The following is a 20,634-nucleotide window of genomic DNA, read 5'->3' as shown; positions in this document are numbered from 1 at the left end:
TATTATATCAGAATTCTCAGTCACCTACACTAGAAACTGACTCAAAATAGCTAAAACTAAAGGGAATTGGTTGGCAGGATGTCAGCGGACTCCCACAATAGATGGAAGGCTGAAGGACCAGGCTCAGAAACTGGAATCCCTGAAAACCCAGGGAACCTCACTAGGCATTGTGGGGAAGGAACAGTTGGTAAGCAACACCTGGAAAGAGTAATACCCAACCCTAACCCAGCTGGCTCAAGTTCAAAGCCCTCAGAAAGTGTCTTATTGGCCAATGCATCACCCCTGTCCCCACCACCAGGGCCAGGGAAGGAAGATCTGAGCACTTTATCTTCTGTTCCAGGAAATAGGTAGTGAGGGTTTTCCTCTCTCCAAGATTTCACAGTGGAGGAGAATTATTTCCCCATGAGAAAACTGGGGTGCTCTTAGGATGGGGTGGATTTTGGAAGCTAAATAACAGCCTAGTCCACTCCATGTTATTAATAGCAACAACAGTTGATATTGAGGTACCTTTCCAGACATCATCAAATGGAAATTCATTGGAACACAGAGGCTTCGTGTTCCAAGGAAAGACATTGATCATTTCACACTGTCAAAAAAGTAGACAGAGTCCTCATTAGCACTCTGGAAAATGATAACAGCCAAAACTTTCTTCTTTTTCATCATATGTTTGAAGGCTTTTGCATATATTTCCCCAACCAAAGCTTTGAAATGATAATTTGTTGGTTTTTTTCTCCTATTCCAGCTTCCTGGTGAAGAGCTGATTCTTGTATGGTAGGTGAAATATTCCAGCAATTATATTTCCTGTTTTATACTTGGGTACTTCTTTCATACAGAGTGTTGGGGAATTTTAGAAGTGGGGGAAATGTTGGAGATTACCTAATTTCTTCATATAGATAAAGACATTGAGATCTGGGGCATTCTGCGGTCTGTCCAATGTCAAGCAGAAACAAAATTCATGCCTCCTGATCTGACTCTCTGCTTTCTTCACTCTAGCACATAGACAATGAAATAGTACTTTCCAGATTTTTTTAATGGTTTGCAACATAACTCAGATCTTTCAGTAAATTGCATGAACTTCCAAATTTCCAGGGATTATGTTCTTCCTATTTCATGGGAAAGACTGGTTCAGTTTCTCTCCTTCAATTTTCCCACAGTCCAGCACTGGCTCCTTTCTCCAGTTTCTACCTCACTCAGCTCCTGCACCTCACCAGTGTACACTTCATCCTATCGTGGGGGTCCTTATGCCCTACTCAGTCAATGAGTATATTTCCTCTGCTCATCTCCTTTATCTTTGCTTCGAGACCTAGACTATTGTAACCACATAACAGCATTTTAATAAGTGCATGAATGGAAACTTGTAGGTACATTGGTTTGACTTGCCAACCATCTTTTTTTGCAACTTACTTCTGCCTTGTACCACTTCTTGGCCCTTCTCTCCAAGACCTCAGGCTGCCAGTGTGCCCACCGTCGCAGCCTGCTCAGGCTGCAGTCACTTGTCCATCACTTTCTCACTGTCTTCCCAACTACCAATAGCAGCCCGCCAGTGAGTATCTTGGGCTTTGTTTACTTTGGTGTCATATTTTGAGGCACAAATGGAGAATGTCTATTTCAGATATTGCTTCACATAAAACACCACACAGCTACTAAGCTTAAAATAACAATCATTGTTTATTTCTTTTGAGTCCATGGCTGGATGGTTTTGCTGATCTGGGCTGCGTTTGCTCATGCATCTGCTGTCAGCTGCCTGGTTGGCTGGGGCTGGTTGGGTCTAGGATGGCGTTAGCTAGGATGTCTTGACTTTCCTCCACATGGGTTTTGGTCCTTCAGCAGGCTAGCCCAAGCTTGTTCTTCTGCAGTAGCCAAGTTCAAAGAGAGGAGGAGGAAACTCCAAGTTTGTCAAGCCTCTGCTTGTGTCAAGTTTGACATTGTCCCATTGGCAAAAACAGGGCACAAGTCTGAGTCCAAAGTCAGTGGGGAGTGTGGAGAGATCAGATTCAGGGAAGTGTAAAAACTGGGGCTACTGGTACAATCAGTCTACTACAACATTCAATTAAAGGAACGTTTGAAACTATACAAGCTGATTGGTTGTTGCAGATATATGTGTATACAAAATAGGTGTGTGTGTGTGTGTGTGTGTGTGTGTGTGTAGTTTTAACCCAAAGGAATAACAGTAATCAAATGAGTGATAACTAACGGAGTGGACACTGGTTGTTTCTTTGCCACCCTCCCCTCATGTCCATTTCCTCTAGTTCTTGCAAAGATCCCTGATTCTTTAGGGGTAAATGATTCCTCTCCTCCTATGTATGCAGTTTTGAAAGAAGGGCATATGCCCACATTTAGTCAACCAAAGAGCCACTTCCCTCCAGTAACTGTAATGGGCACCTACAGTCTGGGGTAATAACAGACTTGACTATCAGGTGTTAATGTGAGCAGGCTCCCCCACCCACTCCTTGCTGGCAAGGGAGCTGCCTCAGTCACTGACACTGTGGACCAAGAGATGGAGATGAACTCACTCCCAGTGGTATTTATTGAGTTGCTGGATCCATCTGTATCTGAAGACAGTAGATGACTAATTTTTTTCTTTGTTTCTGTGAGCCAATAAATCTTCTCTTTTTATTTAAATGAGTTAAAAGATTAATACATATAAAGTGCTTAGATCAATATCTAGCAATAGTAAGCATTCAATATATGCTACTGTTAATTTGTTTATACCAGCTTGGGTTGGATTCTTCTGTCATTTGCAACCAAATGAATCTTAACTAATGCAACAAATGAGAAAATATGATGTTAAAAAGAGTACATTTATGACAGCAGCAGGTTAAATAAAAAACAAAAAATAACCTAGAAAGAAATAGCTCCATATGAAGAAAATGACAAAACGTTATTGAGGGATGAGAAGAAGACTTGAGTATTTGAAAAGAGACAGTAGGAACCTGGACTGGAAGATTCCATATTTTAAAGAGATGAAATTTCAGTAAAATAACCTACAAATCTTTCTGTTCCTTCTTCCCCCTCTCCATACCCTGTTACTCCTATCCCAATCTCCAAATGCAAACTGTTTTCCTGTAATCAGATAATAAATCCTTCTGATTTAATCCTTCAAATAGTATCTGAATCTATTTCCTCGTCTACATACCCACCCCTGTGATTCCCCTTCGGGCCCCTGTGATTTGTTTCATGGGGTGCACTACCAGTCTTCCAACAATCTTCCTCATTTCTCTTTTTTTTTTTTGAGAGGGCATCTCTCATATTTATTGATCAAATGGTTGTTAACAACAATAAAATTCTGTATAGAGGACTCAATGCACAATCATTAATCAACCCCAAGCCTAGTTCTCAACAGTCTCCAATCTTCTGAAGCATAACGAACAAGTTCTTACATGGTGAACAAGTTCTTATGTAGTGAGTAAGTTCTTACATGGTGAACAGTGTAAGGGCAGTCATCACAGAAACTTTTGGTTTTGATCACGCATATGAACTATAAACAATCAGGTCAAATATGAATATTCGTTTGATTTTTATACTTGATTTATATGTGAATCCCACATTTCTCCCTTATTATTGTTATTATTATTATTATTTTTAATAAAATGCTGAAGTGGTAGGTAGATGCAAGATAAAGGTAGAAAACATAATTTAGTGCTGTAAGAGGGCAAATGTAGATGATCAGGTGTGTGCCTATAGACTGAGTATTAATCCAAGCTAGACAAGGGCAACAAAACACCCACGGATGCAGATTTCTCTCAAAACAGGGGGGGTGAGGTTCTAAGCCTCACCTCTGTTGATCCCCAGTTTCTCACCTGATGGCCCCCCTGCGACTGTGCCTGTCTTAGGTTGTTCCTCCCTTGAGGAATCTTACCCGTCTCTGGCTAACCAGTCATCTTCCGGAGATTCTTCCTCATTTCTGACCCCTCAGGTTCGCCCTCAAGTCCAGCTCTTCAGTGACAACTTCAAGGCTTTTCTTGTCCCATGTTCCCCGCCCTCTGCCAACACTGAACTGCTCATCATGCTCTGCTCAGACTGCACGCCTTTCACTGGGGTGCCTTCGCTCATGTTGTCCCTGCGAATGGCATCTCCCACGGTACCTAAGACTTAACGCCAGCCACCGCACCCACCTCACTGTAGTGTAACGGACTGTTTATGGTCTACCTTCGGCCTAGACTTCCAGGCAAGCAGCATGTCTTATTCATCTCTGTACCCTGGTGCCTAACACAATGCCTGGTGTACAGCAGGCCCTTAATGAATATCTGCTGATGGACGAATGAATGGATGCACAGTTCCCTAGTCCTCTGGTTGTATAGGAAAGGAAAACTGAGCGTTTCTTTGAGGCGCTTTCCACCTATGCAACAGGACCATAAGCAAGTCTGTGGCAGGGTATGTGGAGCTGCTGAGTGGGAGGAAACAAAGACAAAATAATCAGGATTGAGTGGTGGAAACGAATACCGTCACTTGTGCTGAAACTGTCATTCCTTGCAGCAGCGAAGATAACAAGACATAAATATTCATAGTGCTGTTTATTCAGACTGTTATGAAGTATTGGCAGAAGATGAGCATTCTGGGATTTTTGCTTCAGTGCCTGAAATTATTACTGATAAAATTTTTTAAAAAAGGAAGAAAACCAGTGAACTAGTGGTCTCAGAACCAGCGAGAGGATGAGAAACTCTCAAGGTAAATGGCTGGGTGAAAGGAGGGTCTGGCCCACCCCAGCCCCGGGGCATGCTATCTGACAAGCCTTCGGGCAATATTGTGAGGGCTACTCTCACTTTAGTGGCAATTGGGCCTGATTACTGAAGACGGTCTCCTCTTTACTGACAAAGAGTATGCATACATTTACATTCCCCAGGCTATTCTTTCTTTCTCATAGAGTATTATTTTATTACTCAAATAGAAATATTTATTACTTTCTTCAGGTTATAGATATCATACACACTCAAGGGACAAAATCTAGGAAAACATAGATGTGTATAAAGCATCCTTCTGCCACTCAAAAGTAACCATTTTGGTATATTTTCTTTCAGTCCCTTTTCCAAAAAATATACAGTTTGAGTGCTGAACTGATGGGATGGAGCCTGGGGCTGTTCATCAGAGATCTGGACTGAGCCAGAAACACTGGGCTTGCTGCAAACTCTTGCCAGTTTCTAGGTGGGAAGCTCTGAGCAAAGCACTCAGCTTTTCTCGGCCTCAGTTTCCTCCTTTGGAAAGTGTGGATTAAAACAATGCCCCGCTCTGTGTAGTCTGAGGATTAGAAGAAACAACGAATGTAAAGCCCTTGATTTAGGAGTAGCATGGAGTAGGTGGTCAGTAACTGGAAGCTCTTTCTAGTAGCATTTTTATTAATAACTTAAGTCATCTCATCCCAGTGGTCATCCTATACTCTTCCCTGTACTTCATCTCTTCAGCCAACGAGTCACCAAATACTGTTGATTTTACTTTTTTGTGTTATGCAAATGTATCCCTTCCTCTTTGGGGGAGGAGATATTCAAATCTATCCCCTCAGTCTCTGCTTGGGTTCAGGCCCTCAGAATTTCTTGCTTCTGTGTCACAATTTTATTTGCTTCCTTTCCTGCTGCCTTCCAACCCATTTCCTCGGCAGCAAGCAGGAAGAATTTCTTCAGTGTGAATCTGACCGTATCCCACCCCCTGCGGCTGTCACAGGGCCACCAAGTGTACCGTGTGCAGGTGTGTGGTTCATGCAGGGGCGTGTGGGGAGGGTGGTGTGTGTGTGTGTGTGTGTGTGTGTGTGTGTGTGTTTTGGGGATTCTCAGGGTGAGGGAAAGAGCTTTGTGGAAATTTGGAGAGGGAGGAATGGTGTCTGAAATCCCGTCTGGTCTTGAGACCTCCCTGATGCAGGAGGGGAGTTTGGTCCGAGTCTGAAGACACCGAGTTCTCCAACCCCTGTGATGAGACTGTGGCTGCAAGCAGTGCTGTGGGAGGAACCTGGTAAGGCGGCAGGGCGGGCGGCTCTGAATTATCCGTCATAACGTCCTCGAGACCCAGAGCCGCAGCGTCAGCGGCCCCAGCAGCAGTGAGGCCAGGAGGGCTGACCGCGCAGCGGGGCACGGGAGGCAGCAGCGCGCCAACAGCGAGGCCGCCTCCCGGTGGTTAGGGGCAGCCACACCTGGACGTGTGAGTATCTCCGGGCTGGCTGGGGCCCCTGTGTTCCTGTCTCCGAGCAGCCCTAGTCCACCACACTCTTCGCGACTGGTCCCTGCTCTGTCTTTGGTTCCTGCCTCTCTTCTAGTTCCGTGCCAATGAGCACTGTGCGCTCGAGCTATTCTGAGGTAATGGTGTGCCCTGCGTGGGTGACTATCTGCATGTTTGGGCACCTGGTATATTAGGATTCACTCCATCTGTCAGTAACAGAGACTATATAAAGAACAACTTAAACCAGACAGTTCATTTTACTTTCACATAAAAGTCTGAAAAAGACAGCCTAGGGCTGGTAGGTTTGAGGAGGTCCTCAGGGAATTAGGTGCTTCTAGCTCACCACGATGACATCGCTAGGATGCAGCTCTTGTATTTATGGTCCAGGATGGCAAATATCACATCTGGTTTATAGCAGCAGGAGGAACTGAGAAACAAGTAAAAGAGGGTATATTCTGTGTTTCTTTAATGTAACATTCTTAGAACCTTCCCATAACTCCCCACTTACATGCTAGTAGCCAGAATTAGTCAAATGATCATACCTAGCTGCAAAGGAAGACAGAAAAATGTGTCTTTACTCTGGGTAGCCACATGCTCCAGCCCAAAATTAGGAATTTCAATTACCATAGCGATGGGTTGGTCAGATATTGGCAGATGACTAGGAGAATTTCTATACCTAGAAATTCCCACTTATCTTGTATGTAAAATGGTACAGCCCCTCTGGGAAACAATTTGGCTGTTTCTTATAAAACTAAACATATATTACCATATGACTTAACGATTGTAGGCATTTATCCCAGAGATATGAAAAGTTAGTTTCACATGAAAGATGTATACTAACGTTCTTAGCCAAAAACTAGAAATCCTTCAACAGATGAATGGTTAAACAAACTGTGATATGTTTATTCTATGGAACATTACTTGGCAAAAAAAGGAGTGTGCTATTGATACATGGAAAAATGTGGATAGATAGCATGGGAATTATGTTGAGTGAAAAAGCTAATCTAAAAAGGTGTATACTGTATGATTCCACTTATAAAACATTCTTGAAATGACCAGATGATAGAGATAGAGAACACATTAGGGGTTGCCAGGGCTTAGGGACAGGGTTGGGCATGGGGGAAGGAAGGTGGGTATGCTTATAAAAGCACTGCACAAGTCATCCTTATGGTGCTTGAAATGTTCTAAACATTGGTGTGGTAGTGATTACACAAGTGTACACAAAGGATAAAACTGCAAAGAACTGAAGGCACACACTCACATGCATACAATTGGTGTATGTAACACTGGGTGAAATTTGAATAAGATAGGTGGGTTGTATCAATGTCAATTTCCTGGTTGTTATATTGTACTATAGTTACACAAGATGTTACCATTGGGGGAAATAGAGGAAGAGTATATGGGCTCTCTCCACATCATTCCTTACAGCTGCATGTGATGAGAAATACAATTGTCTTAGGAAGTTTAATAAAAAATGCTTTCAGAAACTGGGAAACTTAGGTGGTTAAAACATATTAATCCATTAAAAAAAAAACCCACAGCAAGTTATGGCATTTTGGATGGATCCTGTATAGATCCATGCATCTGCCTGTAAATAGTAATAATTAAAAAAACAAGAGAAACCCTCACATTGGTGTAGCACATTCGCACGTTAATTCATTTCATATTTAAATAAGAGTCAGGAACACGAGTGTAAGCAAGGAAAAGACCTAAAGCCAGGAGATTAACTATGTGGCTCTGGTAAGGATAAATGTAACCTCAAGCCCAGCAGTTTCGTAATGACATTTTAATAGCTTTCTTATAATTGGCTAGCATTTTAAGTTGATTTAAATTTTCTATCTTATTATGAAAAAATAGATTGAAATGTTCTTAGATTATGAAAAAAGGTTGATTGTTGTTAGTCTGAGATTTTTTGGTTTATTTAAGAGTGGCTCTACCTTGTTCTGAAAATATTTTGGTACTCTCTTAAAATAGGACCAGAACCCTCGGGCAGCCGAGTCCCGTCACTGTGATCTCCACTTTCAGGCTCCTGGGCTCGCTCTAAGAAGCACAAGGTTCACACTTCAAATACCTTCTTTGAATAGTTGCCAAGCTGCACCCAGTGGTTTCCATTCCGTGAGGGAAAAAGTTTAGTTAATATGAGAAGACTCTACTTGCTTTCTCCAGCATGTAGGCAGCTGGCCACCCTGCACACATCTTGAGAGAATTGGAAACTCTTTGAAAATGGCCATCCGTGGGAATGTACATCTGGGGCAGCATCAGCTTTGGCTATTGTAGGAAGCTTCTCAAGAAGCACTTGGGGTAGGAGGGCAGGCCATCCTCAAGAACCATAGGCAGAATGTCTTAAACAATAAACATTTGTCTCTTGCTGTTCTGGAGGCTGCGAAGTCCCAGATCAAGGTCCCAGCAGCTCCGCCGTCTGGTGAGGGCACCCGTCTATAGGCTTGGAGACTGGCCCTCTGCTCACGGTGTCCTCACAGGTAGAGAAAGAGAGAGAATGCTCTCTTGTGTGTCTTAGCATAACACAGTCCTGTTCATGAGGGCTCCGCCCTCAGGACCTCATCGCCTCCCAAAGGCCCCACCCTCTAATATCATCACTTTTGGGGGTTAGGATTTCAACAGCTGACTTTTGCAGGGGACATAAACACTGAGTTCACAGCAGCCCTCCTCCTTCTCCACACTAACTGTTGTTGGCACCTCTGGGCAATGACAAAACAGAACATGCAGCCCCTTGTTAGAGTTGGGCATGGGCGAAATTATATGGACAGAATAAGCTGAGGGAAAACAAAGGGAATGTTTGATTTATTTCTAAGCCATTAACAGCTGACACTAAATCTTGTCAGGTTTCAGACCAGTGTTTTCTAGAGCAGCACTTCTCAAACTTCAAAGTGCACAATGAATCACCTGGGGACAGTGCTACGATGAAGATTCTTGGTTGGTAGGTCTAGAGAGGAGGCTGCAATGATTCATTTTTTAATTTTTTAATTTTGATATTAATGTTCAATTACTTGAACATTATGGTTACTAGACTCCCCCTATTATCAAGTCCCCCCACATACCCCATTACAGTCCCTGTCCATCAGTGTAGTAAGATGCTATAGAATGCAATGATTCGTTTTTAACAATGCCCACGTCAATGGTCCAAAGACCAGATTTTGAGAAGCAAAGCACTAGATCTGGAGTATGAGGTCCATGAGATGCAGGACACTGTCTTGTTTCTCATTTTATCACCAGATTTGGCATGGTGCCTGGCACAAAGAAAAGTTCTCAATAAATATTTGCTGAATTGAATTAATGGGGGTCACTGGCTACAAGAACAAATTTTATAGCTTATATCCTGTTAGAATAAGTTCATAACCAAAAACTAAATGGATAAAAATGAACTATAACTAAACATGTGTTTAACTAGTACTTTGGAGTTTCCCAAGCACTTGAACTAATGATAGCTTATCTGATTTCAACCCTTACAATAATCCTTTGAAGCAGAGCTGTCATTATTATTTTCCTGTTACAGATGGTAACAGCAAAGTCACAGAGGGTAATTCACTGGCTTATGTAAATTTAGCAGCATGCACACTGCAACATAGATTTTCTGACTGCTAGTATCTTCCTGCTGTTCTTTGCAGAAATCCTAAAAACTTGACCAAAAGTGGATTTATGTAACTCTTAATATAATACAGCTGGAGGCTGTTGATGTCCCTATTCCTTGGTAATTGCTATACAGTTGGCACAAAAGAGCTAATATATCTAAAATGTCAGTGTATGGGAGTGATATGAGGAGATTTGTCACAAAATAACTCATGAGCTTTCTCAGGGCCGCTTGGACAAACAAGCTGCACCTGAAGGCTCTTTCCTCTCTCCTCAGAAGCCAAGCTCAGCTTCCTTGAAGACCAAAGATTTCCTCCCCCAGGGCGACATCTCAGAGACTCTACGGTCTGCAGGGACTGCGCAGCTGGCAGCCAGATTCAGACTGCCTAGCTACAAAGTGATTGGGTCAGATCTCCTCTGCCAAGGCTGCCTTCAGGGAGGACAACAGCAGGCTGGTGGCCATCCACCTGAACTCAGGCCTACAGCATTCACACCTTCTTCTATCTTGCTGATGCTTGCCTTAGGAATTTCCCTGCTAAAGTATATTCCCAAAGCCATGCCTTAAGTTGCTGTGGAATTCATCTGACCCCCTGTGTGGTGGGTGGCAGTCATGAAGGAGCCCATCTGAACTCACCCTGTGTGACAGAGGGGGTTTAACTGTTGTCTTACAAATTTCATTCAGCTTTTTCTTCTCTGTACCTCACTTTCCTAGTTGCCATAAACTTTTTCTATGATCTCTTTTGAACGGCAGACCATAGTGCTAGGTATGTAATAGAAAAAATAATGGAAAGGTACCACAGAAAGCGTTTCATTGTTTATAACCCTTCCCTGGCCCCTCTCCTAGCCATCCATGCGAAGTTTCTGGGAAGCACCAAGGATGTTAGCAGAGGACACACACCTGCTAGTGTGCCTATGAGTGATAGCGTTCTGGAAGCTAAATCAGGTAAATGGGGCACAAGAATTTCAGCAGTGAAAGAAATGTTTTATTTACAAGGAGTCTGTATGTCTGAGATTTTATATGTTTCTCTTTTCATAGAAATGCCCTTCGGGATAAAGAGGCATAAAATCATAATATAAATTAGTCATGGGGATGAAAGTATAGCACAGAGAATATAGTCAATAGTTCTGTAACGTCTTTCTGGTTGACAGATAGTAACTACAGTAGTTGGTGAGCATGTAATAATGTAGGTAATGTTGAAGCACTATGTTGTATACTTGAAACTAATATAATATTGTGTATCAACTATACTTCAACAAAAAAAAAGAAGAAAAAGAAAAGAAGTGCTCTACAGCTCCCAGTCTGAGCACGTCACACCCACGGTCTCCAGGCCCGTCTCACTGAGGTTTCCCACAGAGGAGCTGGAGGGAGGTTTCCGGGGCTCTTCAGAGAGAAAGGGGTCAGGAGACAGAGCTCACAGTCATGTCAGAATTCTTCATGTATCAAGGAAGAAATTCTGACCCAAAATGTGGGGAGTCCTGAGAGACAGTATGGCAGCATTTGTGATCTGCAGGCAGGAATTCATCCTGAGGATATCCGAGCAAGAAACGTCATTTTCACAGACAGTACCTCTTGGGGGGTGGGTATGTGCGTGTGTCTATAACCCCGGGGACAGTGAGGAGCAATTCCAGTCAGGTAGACAGCATGATGATCAAAAGTCAGGGCTCAAGGCCCTGGACTCACCATCTTGCTGTGACATTTACTTGTTTTGGGTTTTTTTTGGTACCTTTCCCCCTCTCCCACTCCTCTGCTTCTAGCAACTACCAATCTGTTCTCTGTATCAATGAGTTCATTTTTTTAAAAAGATCCCACATGTGAGATTGTGTACTTATTTTTCTCTGACTTATTTCACTTAGCATAGTGTCCTCAAGGTCCACCCATGTTGTCACAAATTGCATAATTTTCTTTTATATGGCTTTTTAATTTCCTTTTATAAATATAAATGCACACACACACATATATACACACACACATGCAAAACATATGCATGTATCTTTATCCACTTATCTATTGATGGACACTTAGGTTGCTTTCCACATCTCGGCTATTGTATGAGTAATGCTGCAGTGAACATGGGGATACATTTATCTTTTTTGGTTAGTGCTTTCATCTCCTTTGGATAAATACCCAGAAGTGGAACTGCTGGATCCTATGGTAGTTTTATTTTAAATTTTTTGTGGAAACTCCTTTCTGCTTTCCACAGTGGCTGCACCAATTGACACTCCCACCAACAGTGTAGGAGGGCTCCTTTTCCCTACATTCTAACACTTGTTATTTCTTGTCTTTTTGATGATAACCATTCTAACAGGTGTGAGGTGATATCTCATTGTGGTTTTCTTTTTCTTGTGAATTTTGGCAATGTATTTCAATTTTCTAAGCCTGCTTGTCTAGAAAAACAAGCAAGCACACAACTTAACTTTGGATGTTGTTGAGGAGATGAAGTAATGCAAGCAAAAGGCCACTGCATCCTGGCTCACGGCACCAGAACTCTGAATGTCAGTTCTTGCGACGGAACCCATACCAGAGTCTCCTTCATATCTGAGTGCCTGATGTGACGCCCAGCTCTGCTTTTCTGCCGTTTTGTTTCTAGGTTAGGGCAGTTACTTCTGTCAAGCTCCATGGCGTGTTAGGCTATCAGTTTGGTTTGATAGCACACGTGTCACCACGGCTCAGTTTCCTAGATGTGACCATGGGCCTAGGCCCTTTCCTTTTTTTCTGTCCCTTTTTTATCCTCTCCATTTCCCCACACTCCCCCCCAAACTGGTCATCTCCTCATTCCAATTCAGTTTGGATCTGACCCCATATATTTATGGATCAAGATAATCAGCGGCCAACGGAGTTTGATCGCCAGGTTTTATTTCCCAGTGCCGGTTTCCTGCAAGCGCAGCCTGCTCAGCTGCCCTTCCAGCTCAGCCCATGCCCAGACACCTGATGGACTGCCAGTGTTTTGGGTAGTAGCGTGGATATCAGGACGCCTATGTCCTTGTGGTGTGTCTCTCCTGCTGGATGTTAGAAAGTGAAGAAACTGGTTGTAATTTGTCTAATTGAGCTGTGAGCAGACAATCTGTCCTTATGGCTTTTTGGTCTCCCTTGGTCTCCAAACATTTTAGTTTCATCAGACTGTCCCAGTTTGCCCTACTGTCCTTAAGGAATTATTACATCCTCTTTATCTCTCAAAAGTGTTCTGGTTTGGAAGACATACTGTAAGGTCATCCTATCTTTTGGTATTGGTATATACCTAAGCTTCTTTTCATATAGAAAAGATGGTGGATTACCAAGCAAAAAAATATATAAGTTTTTAAATACAATAAACAGGAATTGTGAGAAGGAAAGTCAGATTGAAGTCATAATTTTCAGAAATGGTGCCTCAAAGAATTTTCTTTCTATAGTGTGAACTGGAAAGTGTTTTTATCAGAGCAAATAGTGTTTTGGAAAACTTGGAAGAGGTTTGCTACATTAATTTACATTTTAAGTGGTCAACCCTCTTTCAGTGGAATAAGTCTAAGTAAGCTAAGAATGCTCAAGTGAAACACACACACACACATCACACATTTTTTTTATGCTTCTTAAACCTTATCTTTTTTTTTCTCACCTCACTTCATGTTACTGGGTAGAATGCATCTTCCATAAAGAGGTGTGAAGGAAAAATCTAATAATACTCAGAATTCTAAGTTGCTGGCAGAGTTTGTTCATCCTAAAATTGTGCAGCCATGTTGAGATACAACAGAGAAATCATTCATGGAGCTGGGAGGGAAAACTCCCAGCTCTGTTTCCATCAACCACCTCTACCTCAATGGAAGAGGCATGAGCTGGTGTCAGTGTCACATACTATCAAGCCAGGTCGGTGACACAGGACCACAGTGCACAGAAAGAGACAATGCACACATGTGGCTGATGAAGTTTGTACTGGGCATGGAATGATGCCTTCACGTATGGCAGGTCCAGCTGCAGTGAGAAGTCAGAGCCCCCAAGACCTGCTACTGACCAGATACACAAATTCTCCCTTCCTCTGGAGAGGAATATGGGTTTTTCTCGTTACTCAGGGTACACACCATGCATTCAGCAGCCCCTTCCCGCCCCCTTTCTAGGAAAGGGCACAGATGCAATGCACAATAAGGTCACCTGGCACACAGCCGAAAGGGGCAGGATGGCAACATCCCAGAGGGGCCCGCAAGGCCAAGAAACAGGCAGCTTCATGATGCTTGGAGCCTCAGAAAAGAAGTATGCATACTTCAAAAGCTGCACAAGTTTTTTCACTGCCTGCCTCTTTCCAAACTCAAGAGTTTCCTTTGTCAGCCATCTAACAGTAGACAAACAGGCTGTGTGGGAAATGACAAAGAAAAAGCTGGATTTTACTCTTTCATGAGAACACTACTAGGCGTCGAGTCACTAAAGTCTCTCAGACATGACACATTCTAATTTACACCTGGTTACCCTCGGTGAGGGCATGATTTATATTCAGCTCTAGGCTGTCTGTCTTTGACATTGTACCCACTCACATATTTGCATATTCAGAAGCTGTATTAAAAGACATCCACTGTATGTTACAGTAGAATGACATGTAGTTTATTCGTATAACTGACAGTTAGGCAGTACTCAAAATTCATTTAAATAAGCTAGTGATTACACAAACATCTAATAATACTAAAATTGATAGAAGGTATAAAATACCATGGGTATGAAATGCCATGGTAAATACTATTCAACAGACTACAATCATAGTTCCAAACTAAGTCATGGTTTTAAAAATAATTTTTAGCAGTTTTTGGAATGATTTGATGTTTCTCTCCCTCAAGCAATTTTCTTCTTCCACTGATACAAGACAAGGTCGTTATTTTCAAGAAGTGTTACAGAATAGCATAGCTTAGGTTCCTCTCTTGCAACACATTTTCTTGAAAATTGTTTTTAATATGACATCTTGACATATAAAACGAATCAGTCAGTACTCAGTTCCCCAAGCACAGATGCTTGGATCAGAATAGTGCCAGGGTGTAACTCTTGAGTTTGGCAAGAGGCAGGCAGTGAAAAATATTTTGCATACTTCCTTTCTGAGGCTCCAAGCATCATACACATATTTAGGCATCCAAGGTAGTAAAATTATGGGAATAAAATAATTTGATATCCAGGTGAGTGGCTATAAAACAGTCGTACTGGGGTAAGCTGCAGTATGATCCTGCTGTCCTCCCAACAAAACAGCACCTACCTAAATTTGCTTCTTGTAAGCCTTGTTACATGTTACATTTTCATGAAGCCAGCTGTGTTTACAGGAATGGTTTGGCTTATCATGTGTCTGTCTGTTTGTATTATTTTAAAGTCTTATACTTTATTGGAATTAGGTCCAAGCATGAACCTGGCTTGAAGAGATAGCAGCAGTAGTCATGAAATAGCAATAAATTAAAAGGCTTTCACAGGACAAGATTCAGCTAATTCTCTTACATACAAAATACAGCTAGAGAAATACAATTCTTCGATGTTGAATTATGAGGGGGAGGAAAATAATCTAAAAAAATAGAAAACTCTCTCCATCCCTGGGTGTCAAGGCAAGATGTAACACTGCATAATTCCACGATATGAACAGTCACTGGATGACAGATACTCCAGAAATAGGAGTATCTGGGGTTCTGGTAATTATGACCAAGAGATGAAAATACTGTACCAAAAGGCATGCATACAATCACTGTGTGCATTCAGTGCATGAGCCGAGGCCTAAGCAGAGATCTACTATGACAATGAGGCAGTGTCCGGAATACCCATGTAAACCACGTGGGTGACTACATGTTGATGAGCCCTTCTGAGGCAGCAAAGTGCGGGCACAAGGCCATGTCTGGGTTCTGAAGCTGTTTTATGATCCTCTTGCGGAATTTCTCACGCACACGATTAAATTCCATTATGTCCATGGGGTCCTCTTCAATCCAAAACTTATGAAACTCGTGCATCAAATAGCCTGTTAGAGATAAGACAGTGATAAAAATGCAGGAGAAAAAAGTCCTTAATCACACTCAAAATCACCCTGAATGCTGAAAGAGAATGTCAGGCCAAATAATAACAACCTGGGGGCTCAAAGAAGAGATCAAAATACTACTGTTAAAAATTATTCTTTAAAAGCAGTGCAGTGGAAGCAAGATTTTTGCAATTGGTCCTGGAATTATTCTAACCTTTCTTAAGCAGGAAGACAAATCAATCTGCCATCTCTTGAACATGAATCATAACTGGAACATATTCTGAAAGGCCACCAGTGACTATTTCTTCCCTCCCCTCTTGATTAAATTAACATAACGGCCTGATTTCTGAAAATATATTCACTCAGCCATTTTTCTTCTGACATTTGATTTGAGTAAAGTTTTAAATTATCCTAAATCAAACAAATGCATTCTGACAATTAGATGAGACAATAAAAATTGTAAATCAACTCTGAACAACACAAGACTGGTCCTTAAACTACATGTAATTTTGTTAATAAGACTTCCCTGCTCTGAAGCATAATTTCATATTCAAATACTTCAGTGTCTCAAAGATGTTATCTATGAATGATCTGGATTTGGAAAAATGTTGGGGTGCTTGTTAAGTACCTGACAGGAGAATCCATCCCTGCCCCATCCCCACTGTGCCCCTTCTCTCCACCACGTTTATGACTGAACTACAAATTGCTTTTTAAAAAGACACCAATAGATTTTTATGTAGTCAACCTATTGCAAGGTCATGCACTTCTATTTGTAGTGGAAAAAGTAGTTAAGGAAATAAAACCTAGTTAAAAAAAAAAAAGCCAAACATTCTACAAGTTTTTCTTTGTCTTGATGTTAGAAGGTAGTAGAAAATAGGAGCAAGCATTCCGGAGCCAGAAACCGGGTTCTTGTACTAGCTCTTCACATCCGCGGGAGAGGAGTGAGCACCAAGGGGAAGAGAGTTTTGGAACAAACATACTCAATTCTAATAGTAAAAAAAAAATCAGTGGTTTTTGTTTTTCTGGTAACTAGCTACTCATGGGAAAACCTTTAATACAGTTCCATAAGCAGATTTTTAAAAGTATTTATTCATATCTTACTGTAATACAAAATTAGAAGCGACCTTCCCTCCCCCTTCCCAGCACACACTGCCAGATGTTGGTCCACTTCCACACTCACCCAACTTCTCATTACCTTGTTAAACATGCTTGTACCTCTTTAAGGATGTGGTCTCTCTACAACTACAGGAGGAAGGGTAGTAGAGAGAATTTATTTCACCTTTTTTGGGGGGTTAACTGTGCCATTTCTTTTAGGATTGTACTGTCTTTGAGCCCTCCACACATATCGACTGATATGATGGCTTTAACATCTCTAGATGGAGACAGATGCCAATCTTCTCCCAAATGCCTCTGGGCTATAGAAGCCAGGGTCCACTGCCACTGTGACAGGAGCCTGCTCACATGGGAGAAGTCCCAGAGGTACCAGCGATCCCAGGAGCCATCCTTTCTGTCTCTGCTCCGTCCAGTGCTTGAATTCCCCAAGGTGGCATCCAGCCTTAAAGTTTTCTGGTAACAGCATTGACATCAGCTTGTTCCAGGGATGAAGAACTTGATTCTCAAAAGGCCCTTTCTTACACTGGGCCAAAATCTGTTGCCCTGTATTTCTTGGAATAAATTCAATCCTTCTCCAACTCAAGTATTTGAAATGCCTTTTAATGTCCTGAGCTTCTCTCTTTTCCAGGTTAGGCACCCCTTCTTCTCCTTAGCATTTCTCACATGCCATGATGGGGAGTCTGTTAATCATCCTGGTTGCTGTAGTGCCACCAAGAGGCCCTTGTTTCCCCAATCTCAGTATCTTAACCAACCAACAGAATTCAATTGCCTGTCCATCTCAGTGACTGGACAAAATGCTCAGTGATCCCAAGAATGGTATAGGTATTTGTTAAAAATGAAGACCAGACATCACTGCTCAGTAAGATGAATCTCCTGTCATTAAAGTTTGAGATCCACCGATCGAGAAGATACCCTCTTTTTAAGTTCCCTTGGCTTCTTTCAAAATATAATTTTTGTGGTTGTAAATCAAATCTGTGATCATTTAAAATTTCTTCTTTGCTGTATAAAATACACATATAATTTTGCTGACTTGGCCTCTGGGCTAAAATAAACACACCTGAGCTATTTTGTATACAGTTTTCAATACTGTGAATTAAAATCATCCATGATGAATTAAAGGCATCTCATTAGTATCACATGAGTGATAAGGTCTTTACTCGTACTGACAGTAATGAAGAGGCACTGTGAACAGTCATCTTTTAATGAAGAATTCATTTTTCCACAAGGTACATAAAAATATTCACTCCTGTCCAGTGTGCAGGCACACCAGTAGCTCACTCCAAAAGGGGATCTGGTGTGTCTGGTGCACTACGGTTTTTTAGAAGAATGCAGATCCATTTGGGTTTCCCGGTTTTCCTCCTTACGTGCAATTACAGAAAATCATTTTGAAAGGTTTAAGAGACATGCTAGGATTAAGAGTAGAGGTGGGAGTGGCTAATAATCTGACACCATTCTCAGGATTCTTCCTCTTAAGGCTGCAGAAGTCAAGCTATAAAGCTTGCAGACTGATTCCCTGAGACTTTCTCTATCCCATCAGGAAGATAATTAGACACTAACAAGATTTTAATTGTAGTGCAGAAATGGTGGCTTGGCTTCCAGGGTACAGATTATAATAATAAAACTCTACTCATTTAAATGACCTTAAAGAGTGTTCATAAATCCGTTTGGTCATCAGTTAGTTGGCCCATGTGCCAACTAACATATATGTAACAGCTGCAAGAACAATGCAGAGTTCCTGTGCAACCCAATACTCCGCCTCTTGGAGAGAGAGACCCAGGTAGAGAGTTTCAGCTGATAAGCTAAGGAAGCTAACAAAGTGGTGTAGAAGGTCGAGGAAGGAAACAAGAGACCAGGCCCTCTTATTTAATTCTTATAATAGCTTTGTGGAGTAGTAATGCTGATAAATCTTCATTTTACAGATGAGACAGAGGCCTTAGAGAAGATACTTGGGGTATAAGAACGGTGTACGACTACATGATCACAGCTGGAGGCTGGAAGCCAGGACCTGACACAGCCGCCCTTCTACCCTGTACCAGCGGCTGCTTCCAGCCTCTTCTTTTGGTTTGTATTTCTACTGAATTATTTCTTCTTTTGATGGTCAAAGAAAACGCTTTTTCCTCTTCTGGCCATCGTGCTTTCCTTGCGCCCACTTTACCTTATCTTACGTCACTGGGCGGGGCTGTATGTCCAGCGGGCCTTCAGGCTGGATGCGGCGCGGAGCTCACTGACTCCCACAGCTACGTCCGAATGACAGAGCTATGGTGTGCTCACCTAGATGAATGCCTGCTTCGAACAGTACTTTGCTTTTCCAGCCCAAGCCTGCAGCCTATTTGTTGTTGCTCGAGTGCATTTTGGTCTCGCTTCGCTGCCCGCAGGTAGCGGACAGCAGGCACACCGGAAGGGTACAGGAAAGGTAAGAACGTCACAGAAGAGATGCACAGGGCAGATCTGTCCGATGGAGGAACAACGCGCTCAGGGCGCAGTCTGCTTCTCCCAGGGAGGCCTGAGTCCCTCTGCCTCTTCCTCAACCCATAGGGGGGCTGCTGCTGTTTCTAACCCCGGGGAGGCCTCGGGAAATGAGTAAGCCTATTGCATGCTTACTCACCTGGGGGAGTTCTCTTGGAAGCACATCAGTTCAGGTCAAGACTACAGTTTTACAGGGATCCTAGACTTCCTTCTCCTGCAAAGGTCATTATCCAATATTTTAGCTTCCTGTCTGTCCACCCATCCATCCATTCAACAAGTATTCACTGAGCACCCACTCTGTGTCAGGCTCTGTGCTGAGGATACAGTAGCGAACAACCACATATTCCCGTCTTTAATCGTCAATCCCTGTGATTCTGATTCCTTCCCACAGGCGCTCCCTCACTGTGTGGCTCTGGTTTTCTCCTCGTGGCTGATAAATTCCTAATCTGTCCTCGAAATTCCTCAGAGTCCCACAGCCTGGCATCAGAATGCCCGCTGTGCGGCTCCAGGGGGATTTCCCAAAGGGAACATACCCCTGGTATGCCTAGAACTAACCTCATTCTATTTTCCCTCAAACTGCTTCCCCGGCTCCACGTGGTAGATACAGCACGGAGTGCGTACAAGGGGAGCGGAGACAGGCGAGGGGCCTTGCTCACCTACATGTTCATGCTCTTTCAAACGGTTTTCAAAGCTCTTCAAAAACGGCCTCCCCTTACCACTGTTGCCTCCAGTCCCCTCTGCCCTCCCCCACACCCTGTGCTCTGTCCTTGAATCCCCCACGTTCTTTGTCTTGTGGCCTTTGCCGGTGCCACTCCCCTGGCTGGACCCTCGGCCACCACTCATTTATTTACTGTCACTCATCCTTCAGGTCCCATGGAGAGTGGCATCTGCTCTGGGAAAGGTTCCCTGACTCCCAGAGTGAGTGAGCTATGCTAGCCATAGGTCTTTTCAAATTTGAAAAACAATATCTTACTTCCTTAATCACAAAATTCTTCCCACTATGGTTTAATTATTTGTTTAGATGCCTGTCTTCCTCAGCACAGAACTTGAGCTGTAGTAAAACTTGAGTAATATTTGTTGGAAATGGTCAGACTTATTGCAGCAGTGAATATAATCATCCAGTTGTCAGAGTAGGACAACTATGTAGGACAGTCACATATGTAAGGGGTTTCCATTTCCCATTAACAAGTCACAAAGCATATATATTTTCAAATTTGCTTTTTGTCTAAGTTATACATGCACATGGTTTAGAGCCAGATCATTTGTCTTGTTACACAAAACAACAAACCAACAGCTACCCCTGCCCCGACCACTCTTCCTTAAAGCAGCATTTCAACGCTCACTGATTTTTCTGATTATTGACCTCCATAGCTCTAAATCACAT

General features: G+C 42.5%; 1 protein-coding gene and 1 long non-coding RNA gene across 7 annotated transcripts in view; one reads left to right on the top strand and one right to left on the bottom strand.

The window, feature by feature from the left end:
- The first annotated feature begins 6,055 nt into the window (after nt 1–6,055).
- LOC118921075 (uncharacterized) lies at nt 6,056–17,058 on the top strand. The gene is made up of 4 exons (XR_005028186.2): nt 6,056–6,126; nt 10,010–10,137; nt 10,577–10,675; nt 16,986–17,058. It is a non-coding gene; the product is annotated as an uncharacterized LOC118921075 (long non-coding RNA).
- ELMOD1 (ELMO domain containing 1) overlaps nt 12,566–20,634 on the bottom strand; it is a 97,418-nt gene continuing 89,349 nt past the window's right edge. For all 6 annotated transcript variants that reach the window (XM_057491046.1, XM_057491047.1, XM_036902677.2 and 3 more), the window contains one exon: nt 12,566–15,674. In XM_057491046.1, coding sequence (XP_057347029.1) covers nt 15,502–15,674 — 173 coding nt within the window. In that variant the 3' untranslated portion in view covers nt 12,566–15,501. The remainder of the gene's footprint in view (nt 15,675–20,634) is intronic.

The sequence above is a fragment of the Manis pentadactyla genome, chromosome 13 (assembly GCF_030020395.1).
Source record: "Manis pentadactyla isolate mManPen7 chromosome 13, mManPen7.hap1, whole genome shotgun sequence".
Lineage (NCBI taxonomy): Eukaryota > Metazoa > Chordata > Mammalia > Pholidota > Manidae > Manis > Manis pentadactyla.
This window is presented reverse-complemented; position numbering and strand designations above follow the sequence as displayed.